This window comes from Atractosteus spatula, chromosome 13, assembly GCF_055471065.1.
Source record: "Atractosteus spatula isolate fAtrSpa1 chromosome 13, fAtrSpa1.hap1, whole genome shotgun sequence".
NCBI lineage: Eukaryota > Metazoa > Chordata > Actinopteri > Semionotiformes > Lepisosteidae > Atractosteus > Atractosteus spatula.
Window position 1 is genome coordinate 29402226 of NC_142718.1, and position 12698 is coordinate 29414923.

At 34.1% G+C, this 12698-nt stretch overlaps 1 protein-coding gene across 3 annotated transcripts in view; it reads left to right on the forward strand.

Annotated features, from left to right (window-relative positions):
• Positions 1-11282, forward strand: part of pla2r1 (phospholipase A2 receptor 1) — a 29703-nt gene extending 18421 nt beyond the window's left edge. For 2 of the 3 annotated variants that reach the window (XM_088929905.1, XM_088929906.1), the window contains exons 22-30: positions 234-373; positions 1116-1254; positions 1997-2232; positions 3703-3880; positions 4553-4684; positions 6559-6681; positions 8490-8669; positions 9098-9133; positions 9735-11282. In XM_088929905.1, coding sequence (XP_088786031.1) covers positions 234-373; positions 1116-1254; positions 1997-2232; positions 3703-3880; positions 4553-4684; positions 6559-6681; positions 8490-8669; positions 9098-9133; positions 9735-9952 — 1382 coding nt within the window. In that variant the 3' untranslated portion in view covers positions 9953-11282. Of the gene's footprint in view, positions 1-233; positions 374-1115; positions 1255-1996; positions 2233-3702; positions 3881-4552; positions 4685-6558; positions 6682-8489; positions 8670-9097; positions 9134-9734 lie in introns of those variants that run through there. The other variant, XM_088929907.1, reaches the window with a different exon arrangement.
• Positions 11283-12698: the final 1416 nt, after the last annotated feature.

The following is a 12698-nucleotide window of genomic DNA, read 5'->3' on the forward strand; positions in this document are numbered from 1 at the left end:
TTTTTTAGTCTTGGGTAAGACATGCTCTTTATTATTGAAGTCCATTGTGATACTATACTGTAGGTGTTTTTCATTCCAGCAAAGTCATAATTATAGTGGAATGACCAAAATAGATCATGACCAAAATAGGTGGTATGTCAACTTTCCCATGTGGATGCATTTTCTTGTGCAAGTGGTTTGGTATTTCTTACAGTGTTTTATACATACCCATATTTTCCTTTTGTCTTTCACAGCTTATGTAACAATGCTGCTTATTGGAGGCACAACAAGTGTGTGGATTGGTCTGCAGGATGATGGCACAAATAAATGGGCTAATGGAAAACCTGTAACTTACACTAACTGGTCACCCATTGAACCAGAGAGCTTTGATCCTGTACGTATAAATACATTTTATTAAAATGTTGTTATAGATTTTTGGAAAAAATAAAATGTAAAACTGACTTATTTGTGAGCTGTTTTTTCATAGATACACTTACTCATTGAGAGCTGATCTACAGTGTGCCCGTATTTTTTTATTACATATACACAAATAACAGTATATTCACCTGATATGTCACACATGTTTGAAGGGAGATTTGATTTTCTTTTCAGATGAACTCATAATAATTGGTTCTAACTTATGCCTTTGTGTGGCCTACCTGCTTGTTACAAATTTTGTTAAACTGTTTCTGCCCTTAGTCCTTGGTTGTAAAAATAACTTACACAAGGAAGATTTCCTACAGCTTCTGCATCTAGAATTGTATGTGTGTTCTCATGAATTTTGTTTATTAAGAGTTTACTTCTTTATTTATAAATAATCATCTGTTAATAGGTGATGGATTTATGATAGACCTGCACAGGAAATTGGGAAGGACAGTTGAAAGAGGGCTTCTGTTGCTTACAAATTGCTAAAATTGATACCAACTGCAAAACACAGCTTTAAAAAATGCTGCAAATAGAAATCAGTTAGCCAGCAATGAAGAACATGGCTGGAAAAAAAAACAAGACACAGAGGTGTTCCAGGATCAGAGTTCATATTTCACAGACCTCTCATATGAACTGAAAAAAGACGTAAAATCATTAGATAAATTCAAATTTTACTGTCTTTCAAATGCAGCTTTTTGTACTTATTACAGAATGAAGATGATTTAAAAGGTAGTGATACTCCACTTTGCACATTGATGTCCAACAATCACAACTATCATCTGTCTGGAAAATGGTACAACCAACCATGTCTTGAACATGAGTATGGATTTGTATGTCAGAAGCTGCAGGGTAAGGTTATCTTTCTCTTTTAAAATGACTTCGATGTCTGTGAAATATTTACAGTCATAATTTATATTCTTATTAATTGCAAAAATTCCTCATTGATTTATTTTGATCTTTAAATATACTGCCACCCCAATCTACAGGATTTGTGGATTTGTGTTTTGGGCTCATTTTTTAACGTTATGGGTGGTGTGGTTGTGTGGAAGTTAATCCTGTCATAGACCGTGATAGTTTCCTCCCACGTCCTAAAGATGTGCTGTCTGCGATGGACTGCGATTGTCCTACATTGTGCCCCATGTTTCTTGGTTAGAATCCATGTTACTGTTGATACTTATCAGTGAAATTCTGACAATGGATGGTAGGATGTTTAAGTTTAAACATAACATACATGTGCCCAACCAGCAAAGGTGCTTGCTCAGTGCACAGGTTGAGCACTAAGAATCCAGTTTCAGCCTGAGATTAATGACCATAGGAGGCGGGTGTGTCAGAAGAGCATAGTCTATGTACCTACTGTACTTTTCTCCTTAATGGGTATGGGAGTCATTACTGGAGAGCTGAGTCTTGAGAACAATTGGCAATTCTAAATTGGGTGGGTATATAATTAAAAATAATTGTGTTAAAAAATGCTTGTGTCTGAAAATTGCTAGCCCTGGCATTTCTTCTTTTTCCACCCTTGCAGTTCACCATTTTGATTGATTAGAATTACCTGTTTCCTCAGTTCCTTTTTCTTCTTCTTCTTTTTGAACAGACCCATCTAAACCTCCATCACAGTCATATTTTCATCCTCTTCCTGAAACAATTGAATACAAGAACCGCAGCTACAGGGTTATTCATGGCAACATGACCTGGTATGAAGCCCTGAATAAATGCTTAGAAAAAGAATCTGAGCTAGTGAGCATTACTGATGAGTTTCACCAGGCTTTCCTTACAGTCATTGTCAATAAATTGGCACACCCACACTGGATTGGACTATATAGTCAAGACGTATGTATTTCTGTACATTTAAACTGTTTAGCAGTGTGGTTTTGCAAAAAGCTGCATGTGAAGACTGTGCTTCAGCATGAAATCTGGTTGTATGTCCCAAGGCAGATCATAATGAAACCTACGAAACTGTTGTTAAATGTTGAAGGTGATGTGGAGATGAATGAACTTGCTCCCTGATATTGAAGTGGAATACATATGCTGTATGTCATTCTTAAGACTAATATGTAAGGTTCGATGCTTTGAGTGTCTTTATTCCAAAGTCATTGTCTATCATCTTTAGCTGCCTTACTTGTTATGCTATGTTATCATTTTTCTAGTGTGGTTAATTACATTTTTATCTTTAAATCAAGAAATAATACTGAAAAAACGATCTGGAAATTGAATAACCAAATACAATTATTTAGCCACCCAAATTTTAGTAAACCATTAGTAAATAACATCTATCCAGTATTATTTACTGTATATTGCAGTACTGTATATTACTGAATATATTTCAGTATATTTTGGTATCACTTTACTTGATTGTGGCTAAAAAACAGTAAACGTGATATACAAATCTGCATAAAAACCATCTAGTAAACTAAAATCTTGGGTGACCATGCTAGAGCCACTGTTAATGACCTGTGTTGGCAGAAAGTCCTTGTCAGTTTCAAGTCCTTGGTGATGTCTTCCATCACTTTCACCTGACTTCTCTCTGCCTGAAGTTCTTCTCTTAGCTTTTACCTGAAAGTAGGTCTCGTTATGAAGAGTTACAAATAATTGCATGTCTGTAAAGTCATTTGCACAAATGGTTGTAAAGAATTATATATGTGTTCTGTCTTGTTTATGAAGGAGTCATGACAGTTTCTGAGCCCCATTCAAGTAAAGCGATACTATTATTTCTACATATTACTGAAAGAAATGTAGATCATTAATTATATATTAATGAGCAAATGTTACAAATGACTGCTTTATGTATTGTAAAGAATGAATGTGGCTGCATTGCACCTACTGACTATTGAATTGCTTTGCTTGGCCAATTTTCCAAAAATGAAAATCTAATAGACACACAAGTGAAGATCAGTCATTTATGTGTCGTGCTTAGCGTTTCCTCCAGATGGTTTTGTTCCAACATTGATCATCAAGCTGAGGCCTTTTTTTAGTGATTTATTCACATGAGCCGTTACATTTTATGTACTCTAAAACATCCTAACAGTCTTAACTGATAAATATGTTCAGATTATTTTTTGATTTCTTTATTAAAGGAATGTTCTTCACATGGAATATGTGGTCTAGGTTTCCTAAAATTAATTTGACCAAAACCTAAGCACAATAAAATGTTCCTTTTCCATTTAAGAAATGTCATTTATCTCTTTGATTTTATACATAAGGCCTTAAGAGATTTAATAAGGATATGTTTACTAACTTGAATGGTGTAATCATGACTTTTTAATTGCAGACTTACTGTTTTATATTGTTTATTTTTTACAGCAAAATGGAATTAATTATCAGTGGTCGGATGGCAGCGCTTCTTTTTTTACTCACTGGGACGATGATGATAATGATGAACATTTACTTGGTGACTGTGTGTATATGGACATTAATGGCAAGTGGAAAAGGGCTGACTGTGAAACTCCTCTTCGGGGTGCTGTGTGCCATGAGCTACTGAGTAAGTTAAAATATTCCTGAGTGTCATTCCTGATGTCAAAACATTAATGTTTTAAAATAAAGCTTTGGATTTTAAATGAAAAGACCTTTAAATTCAGCATCAGGGTTTTATAAAATGGAGGACCTCATCCAAGTGATCACAAAAGACCTTCAGCTGCCAGGAGTAAAGCTCATCTGGTTATTTTTGAATGGTTTGTGAGATGAATTTATATACCAAGAAATGGGTTAAACACATTGAAGGTAAATGAAAGGATAAATTTGGTACAAGGCTGTGACACGTTGACATGTTACTGCTGGAAGATAAATAAAATAATTATGTATTTTGATATGTCTTATCACAAACAAAAACAAGAGACAGCTTTGTATTCTAACTTGGCTAATTATTGTTAATGTTGAGCATGCAGTAAACTATAGGCTTATTTTGTGTTATGTGTAGTAATGGAGTATCATGTATTGTAACAGCTAAGAACCTGTTGGAACACATTGTGTACACAGCCAAAAGCTTACAAAGTAAACATTTTCTTGATAAATATTTTGAAAGAAACCCCTTTCAAGTGATAATATATGAGTCAATTGCCTTTAAAACATGAGTCTGTAAGTGTGATATAGCCTTATTAGCAAAACCAAAAAATCCAAAAATTCAAACAAAGCTTAAACCATTTTTTTTTCACAGAAAGTGAACCCATTTCTTTTAAAACGGAGTGCCCAAAGACGTGGGTGAAGTTTCAAAGCAGCTGCTATAGTTTTGAACCTGTTATGATGAAACTGAGTTTAGAAGATGGCCAAACACATTGCAGACAAAAAGGTAAAGATCAAACTGGTGATTTCATAATTAAGCTAAAGCAGGTTACAGCAAAGCAGTTTCCACAGTTTCCTTCTTTGTTTTTAAATCTTCCTGGACTTTGAAGCTGTCAATTCCAGAATTTTCTATTACCAACAGTTTTATGTTTCAAGAGCTCCCCCCAATGGATGTTTTTGCAGAAGGTAAAGGATTACTTTTCAAAAGCTGTAGTTTTCTGAATTATAGTATGTATACTACATTTAGTCCTCTACCTTATCTATTTGTCATTGCAGGAATATTTATACAAATAGTTTAATATATTGTTATATACAGTATTTTCATAATTTAGTTAGAATGTATGTTTTATTTATAGCTTGTTGTTCTCACAACAGTTAAATAAGATAAGGGTAAGAACTGTTTAGAGACTGTAGATTAGTTTAGAGAATGTTGTGGACTACTGGTTACGTCTAAAAAGGCTCATAATTTGAGAACATAATTTGAGAGCTAATGTTCATGGTCAAATTACATTAAAACTGAATGCAAGGTCATTTTAGTGTTAGACCTAATATTCAGAAAGCTTGAGGCAGACATATTCATTATTTTCAGTGACCAGACTAACTTGAATACTATCAAAATCATAAAAATAAAATGTTAAAAGTAAGGATCAAAGATTACATAACAGGTATCTTAAATCAATTAAAATAATCTAAGTAACTCTTTCTTCATGTGACACTACTTACTGTAAGTACATCATTTGAGATGAGACATGAGACAGTACAGATAAAGTACAGAAAAAAATATTTCAGTATTTCGAGTCTTATACCTTTTTTAACTTGAGTTAGAATGCGGCTCAAGATTCTAGGAGTTAACAGAATTGTAGCTGAAAACTTTTGGATCCTCATTATACATATTCCTTCTATCTGTGAACTAATGTAATGGGCAAGACTGATAAACCACGACCATTTGAGAGATACAATACAGATACAGCATTTGTGTATTTAACATTATTAGGTTTTGGGTTTAAATAATCATGTGCTTCCTCATACAGAATGTCTCAGAAATTTACCTTGTGTCTTTTTCCCTATACATTTAAGGTGAATTTCAATTCTATTGTCTTACAGATAGCATCATGTATCATAGATATCTGTAGTTTTATGTAGTCACAAGATGAAAGGGAAAGGAGATTATTTTCAACCCACACCTCAAGAAGTTCATGAACTTGTATGTCCTCCCCTGCTATTCTTTGAAGAGTGGCTGGAAAGAGTGATGTCAGCCACTGTTACAAAGACATAAAGCATTGTCTCTTGTTTTTAGGTCAGGTTATGACTGCAGAATACTTTACAGTATATGGAAATGGAAAAGCGTCACAAAAACATATACCAGAGGCTCCAGCATGCTGTTCTGTTTAATGATAAATTCGTATGCTTCTTGTGATCTGTAAATTGAATTATATTTTTATTGCAGCCCAGGAGCTGTTTACTTCCTTGTGCAGTATGTCAGAGGCAGTACAATTCCTGTCAAACTCTGAGGCTTTAAAAAGCCACTCACTGAAACCTGAGATTGCCATGAACATTATGTGTATTACTAGCAATATTCTCTTTCATATATTGAAATAAAAAAACATTTAAAACCATTGATTGTAATTTAGCACTACCATTGTCATGTAAACCACCAAATGTAATTTCTATAGATTTAGTGTAGCAGATGGACATGATTAAGAATGTGTTGCAAACATATTTTTCTACAGAGTATTGGCAGATATTAGCTATCGTTTTATTTTTATGTTTAGTTGAGTGACAGCTTTACTCTAAAGCCTGAAATACAAGTCTTTTGTTACATTCCTTCTAATGATGCTTATGTAAAGTCTGTAGATCAGTTACTGAATATTTATTTTTCAGCAAATGGTTCTGACATACTGACCATTAAAAATGAAGAGGAGAACAGATTTGTTCTTGAGGAATTAAAGACATTTGAACTACCACATCAGACAGTTTGGCTTGGAATTACATATGACACTGACAGTAAGTATTGATGATTTGAAAAAACAAATATGCATGCAGATATATAAACTTTGTGTTTATTTGCACATTATGGTGATTTTGTCATTTTCGAAATGGCTCGAAAATAACCTTATTACCTTATTATTATGCCTGGTTGTTAGGTTGGTGTTAACCTAATCAAGGTTAACCTAAATCAACTAGTGTCTTGAAGCAGCAGTACATTGTTATTTACATAATAAATGTACCTGCTGCGCAGAAGAAGTCAGGAAAACATGCAGGGGTCACTGACACCTGGTTATGGGTATGTCCACCATGTGCTCAAACACATGCTCTACAAGGTATCAACTAACAGATATCACTTGTGTGACAGGAGTCTTATGATGTCATACTGTATATACTAAAGGTGACAGGGCCTTCTCCTGCTATGCCCCAAAGCTCTGGAATTCTATCCCGAAGGATATCGGAGAGTCACCTTCCCTGGCCACTTTAAAAGGCACCATATAGAATAAATGTTATTATTAAAAATAATAATTAATAATTGCTTACACATATATAGCGCTTTTCTGGATACTCCACTCAAAGCGCTTTACAGGTAATGGGAACTCCCCTCCACCAACACCAATGTGCAGCATCCACCTGGATGATGCGACGGCAGCCATAGTACGCCAGTACACTCACCACACATCAGCTATCAGTGGGGAGAAGAGCAGAGTAACGAAGCCAATTCATAAATATTCATAGATAATCATAGGTAAATATTATTTGCTATTTACCAAGTTCAGCTGGTTCCATATCAGATTTATAGCAGTCTAGACATAAACGTTGTAAGCAAGAAGAAATACCTGTGTGTACCTACTGACTGTGTAGGAGCAAGCATTGTCATTTTGGGAAATAAGCATGTTTTTTCCACCTGGTTGTTCCTGTTCAGTATTTTCCTTTCTGAGGAAAGATTTGTTATAATGCCTGTAGCACTGCAAACCATAGTCTGAAACACATCTCCTCTGCTCTGTTCATAGCTGACCTGTTTCAAGTCCCTGTTGCATTTGCAATAGTTTTGATCTGTTGAAACCAATTGTAAAGGTCCTGTTTTGCCATGGAAGCATGGGGTACCAGGATAACAATGATCACTAAACACTACAAGTCATCCTAACATTGTTTAATTAACAACACATAGTTGATCTGTAGACATTAAAACAATGTACAGCCAACCGCTGTCACATTCTAACTTTCAGTGTTCTTAAATACCAGTAACTGGTGTCTCCAGAATTATTAGTCAAGGTGTATGCAGATGAATGGTTGTTGTTACATGGCTGAGAAGTGCACAAGACGTGTGCCACAATGTTTGATACAATTCGTTCAGAAACAACTTTGAGGAAATATTTTCTCCAGTCACCAAAGTGTTAAGTGTATTTATAATCCAAATTGGTGACAAAAGAGACCTTATTACACAACATCCAATAGAAAGATGTCATTTTATTTTTACTGCCTCAGCCAATGTAGAGATTTTCATACAGTATTCCACCATTCCTACTTAAATCCATAATTTGTCTTAATATATAACTGAGAAATCTTCTGTCTCTGTTTTTATTTCATTAAGTTCTTTTTCATTATTTAATGTACCATAAAATAAAACAGACTCCGTGTTTCCATTTATAAACCTTTAATGATTTTCATGACCTAACAGTATGAAGCAACCAACGGTCAGTTGTCAGGTGCTCACTAAGCCTGTGGACAACACTTTGTTGATCACAATGTACAGTAAGACCACACAGGACATTAACTCTTGAATTTCCAAACTTTATCATTAACTCTTGATCTCTTTTTTGTAGATGATGCCTTAGAATGGTTCAATGGCTCTCCAATCAAGTATTCAAACTGGCCCTTTGGAAAAAGCCCAGAAGCAGAATTTCTTACCGTTGATAGCTGTGTTTCTGTGCGGCTCTCTGATGGCATCTGGCAGTTGTCCCACTGTAACGAGAAACTAGGATTTATTTGTAAAATACATGGAGGTATGCTTAAAGTTTAAAGCTTTTATTATTTATTTGTTCCAGTTTCAACCCTGTTTCTCAAGAGTATTTTAGATGCAGTTGTTCCTTAAGACACATGAAAATCTTGTATTGAAGTGTCATTTAAGTAGTGCAGGGAATTCAGTTAATGACAGGTTAAGGGTCGAGGTTCTTGCAGAATTTCTGTTTTTGACTTATATTTCCGAAACTTGTCTTTTTTTAACTAATGGGTTAGATTATAACATGACACAGTAGACTATTTTTAAACAATGTATTGTAAGAAAGTGTATTAATATAGAAATGTACTGTAAATCCCAACCCTACTTGAAAAAACATACAAATGGTGCTACATTTGCTTTAAAGAATGTAACAATATTGACCAAATATAGAAATAAGTAAGCAGATTACTTATTCTTTTGCTTTATTTGCAGATGTAAGCAATGAAATAGAAATTGAGCCACTAAAAGGTAAGTATTCATAGGCAACATTAGAGCTGAACTAAATTTAATTTACCATAGTAAATCTAGACATGAAAATGTATTATATATTTTGTTCCCATTAGCTGAGCTTTAAATGTTCTTTTTACATTAGATTTCTTAAAGATTCATTTTGTTCCATAATGGTCTGTGGCTATTTATGCCTAGCTTAGAGGAAATTAAAATATCTATTTAATATTTAATAGACATCCTTTCTTAAAAGCATTGACATAATTATGTAATGCTATCAAGCTGATTTTTCTCTCAATGATTAAAGTGCAAACTTCACTTCACAAGAGAGAGCCTGAAACAGATCTCACCACAGTCTCAAAAGACTAGACAGGATAAATAACCTTGGCCACTTCCTTGTGGGTTAAATTGTGTGTCATCACCAAGATATTTTTTTCAACCAAAAAATGTCTAGTGTTAAAATGATGTCATAAAATAAATATTTAAGCCTTAATGATTTACAGTTTTAAGATCCCAGGTTATTACTCTGAATAATCTATGATGCATAAATATACATGAGGAAACAGTGTTTAGTTATCGCTGTAGATAGTATATAGTGTGACTCTAATCACTTCTGTTTCAGGTGTGCATCAAGGAATGATTCCAGTTGCTGTCCTAGTGGCAATACTGATTTTTGTGGTGCTTGTAGGATCACTTTGGTGTGTATATAAAAGAAATGTGGTACGGTTCAGAAGGCTTTCTTCATTTGGAAATGCATACTACCATCAAGCAGGTTCAGAAGCTACAGATTCAGATGGAAGTATTCTTATTACAGACTTTGACTCAAACACTGGACAGTAGGATTTCCTTTAAACACCTTCAAATTGAGGTTATAATCAGTTGCAGAAAACTGTGTGGCAAAGACAAAAAGGATGAATCTGCTTGAAACATTTGACATAGGATAACTACCGATCCAAAAGCAAGATGAAAAACAAAAACTTGTTACTGTTAAAGTTTAGGCATAGATGTACAGTATTCAAAGCAAGTATAACTAACAAATATTTAAGGTAAGAAAATAAAGCTGCACCTGTAAAATTAAGACTACTATTGTTATATTTCATCTAGTTGCCTTAGGCAGATGAATTCAATATGCAAGATTTATTTTGGAGGAAGACAAAAGGCAGCATTTTCTTGCTTTTCTGTTTAATTTTCTTCTTTGTTTAAAGTCCAAATAATGTTCCTTACTTAAATAGTCTAAAGTAATGACTTACAAGCAATATAATGGCAGTATATTGAAGATGAAGTATATATAGGAATGGGCTATGCTTCTTCTTTGGCTTCTTTTGGAACAAAAAATGGGAATACATGTATATATATTTTTTAATGTTTTTATAAAATATAATAAGAATGAAGGCAGATACAATTAAATATTTTTTCTGGTCTAGGACACTAGGATAGGTAACTATAAAAAGGAAAGAAATATTGCCAAATTATGTTTATTTGTGAAATTTGTTTCGTGCCATAAAGTTGAACAGCTGGTTCACAATATCAACCAATGTCCAACATGGAAACTGCATTTGTGACTGGCTGGAAGCACTGCTTATCCCTTATTACTTTCACAATCAACTTATGGAGCTATTAGTGCCAGTTTGATCTCTGGGCTGTTACATATTTTACTATGCTATTATCTACAGCAGTATTGTATTTCAAGCAAGCCTTAAAACAACAGGGAAATTAATTTAATCATGTTAAAAATGAAAATAATCATTACTGTTTTTGTAAGTATGCATTAAATACAAAATGATATTTTATTATTGTGAAGCCTTGAATCAAACATTATAAATAATAATATTTTAGTAGGTACTTAATCTGCACTTTTTTGTGAGTTTATTTTATTTTTTCATTTGTGTATTTAAAATGGCATACAACAGAATATTTAAGTATATTAGAAAAAATATGTTCGCCAATGTTTGGTCATTGTGTTGTGTTTTGTTGTAATATGGACAATAAGCCTTAGCTAAATCATAATGGTGTTGGTACAATAGAAATATATTGGTACAGAAAATGTATATACTCCACACCAACCATGCGTGGTTTGGTAATAAGATAAAAATGCCTCACTGTAAACTACATGAAGTCACACACTGCAATGCTTCCCCCCCACCTAAACTGTTTAATAAAATTGTTAAAATGAGTGTATGTGTGTTTTTATTATCATATTAAGTACCAAAAGGTTTTTATTTTTGATTAATAGAAGGCCTATTCTGTGGGTGTTGTCTTTTCACTAGCACTCCTAATACAGTATGTGTGATTATACTATTGTGAACTCAGGGTTAGGGTGTTTCTTATATACATGTTTGGAAAATTACTAATGGATTACGTATTTACAAAAATAACTATTGTTTTGTCCTGGACTCTGTAATGAACTTACAGTATTTGTCTGTTGTATAATGATGAAGTTCATTTATTGTTTAAAAACTAAGTGGTGAAACATAAGTGATATTTGCTCTGAAAAAGTGTCAGCGCCGGATGGCTGCTGTCAACTAGCAAACTTGACAAAAGCTGTCCATCCATTTTCTAACAGCTTAACCCAATTCTGGGTCACAGGGGAGCCGGAGCCTATCATTGCAAGGCAGCAATGCTAACCACTGTGCCGCCCACAGAAGAGCTTTTTATTTCAGAAATGAGTAGATTTTTCATTTAGAAAAACAGCACTGCAGGAGTAAACACACAAACTCCAGAAAGCAATCTTTCAATAAGCTTAATGATGGCAAGGAGGCCAGCACCATAACAAAACATTACCTTGGTTCACTTTTCACAGTGCAAGAATATGACTTTTTGCAGAAATTAATATGCAAAAGATGGTCTTAATAAGGTTTTCTACAAAGGAAGAATCTGAATTAATTGAGAATGGATTTCAGATAGTATGATGAGATGGAAAAGTTTCAAAACCATGGAAAATTAGACTGTCGCCACAAAACATTCCTGTACATTGTGCTGTCACACTTTCTCTTTGGCCCTGCAACAGCTTGAAGCCCCATCCTCACCACCTCACAGGCGTCATTCGCTTAATGAATGGTTGGAGACGACAGCTGTTCACATGGTAAAGTATAAAATATAACTTAATAATAATTCTAGGGCTCCAGGCTAAAAATAGAATGAGAAAGTTCTACTGTACTGTCCACAAAAAGGTTAGTGATACACCCTGATCTCGCAAAAGTGAGGACAAATCAGGCTAAATCAGTTTTATCAGGTGAAATCAAGGCCTTAATTCAGACCTCTTGTACTAAAACTTGTCCGTTTATAAAGCCACTAGGCTGTATGACAAATTTTGACTGTTGCACTTTCCAGTGAAAAACAATAAGCATGAATCAAAGTGTTGAGACAGCATGTTTTACTTCCTTAAATGTCTTGCTACAGAACTTACTTTCCATCTGCTTCTACTCTTATACTTAGAAATGGGAATTTTGATTGGTCATGTAGTTTCACCAACATAAATCAATCCATATGGAGATTTAAATAGCTAATGAAATCTGAATTGAAAATAATGATACCAGTATTACACCTAACCATACTGGGGGCTTGTGCACAATATGCTCAAGGTTTG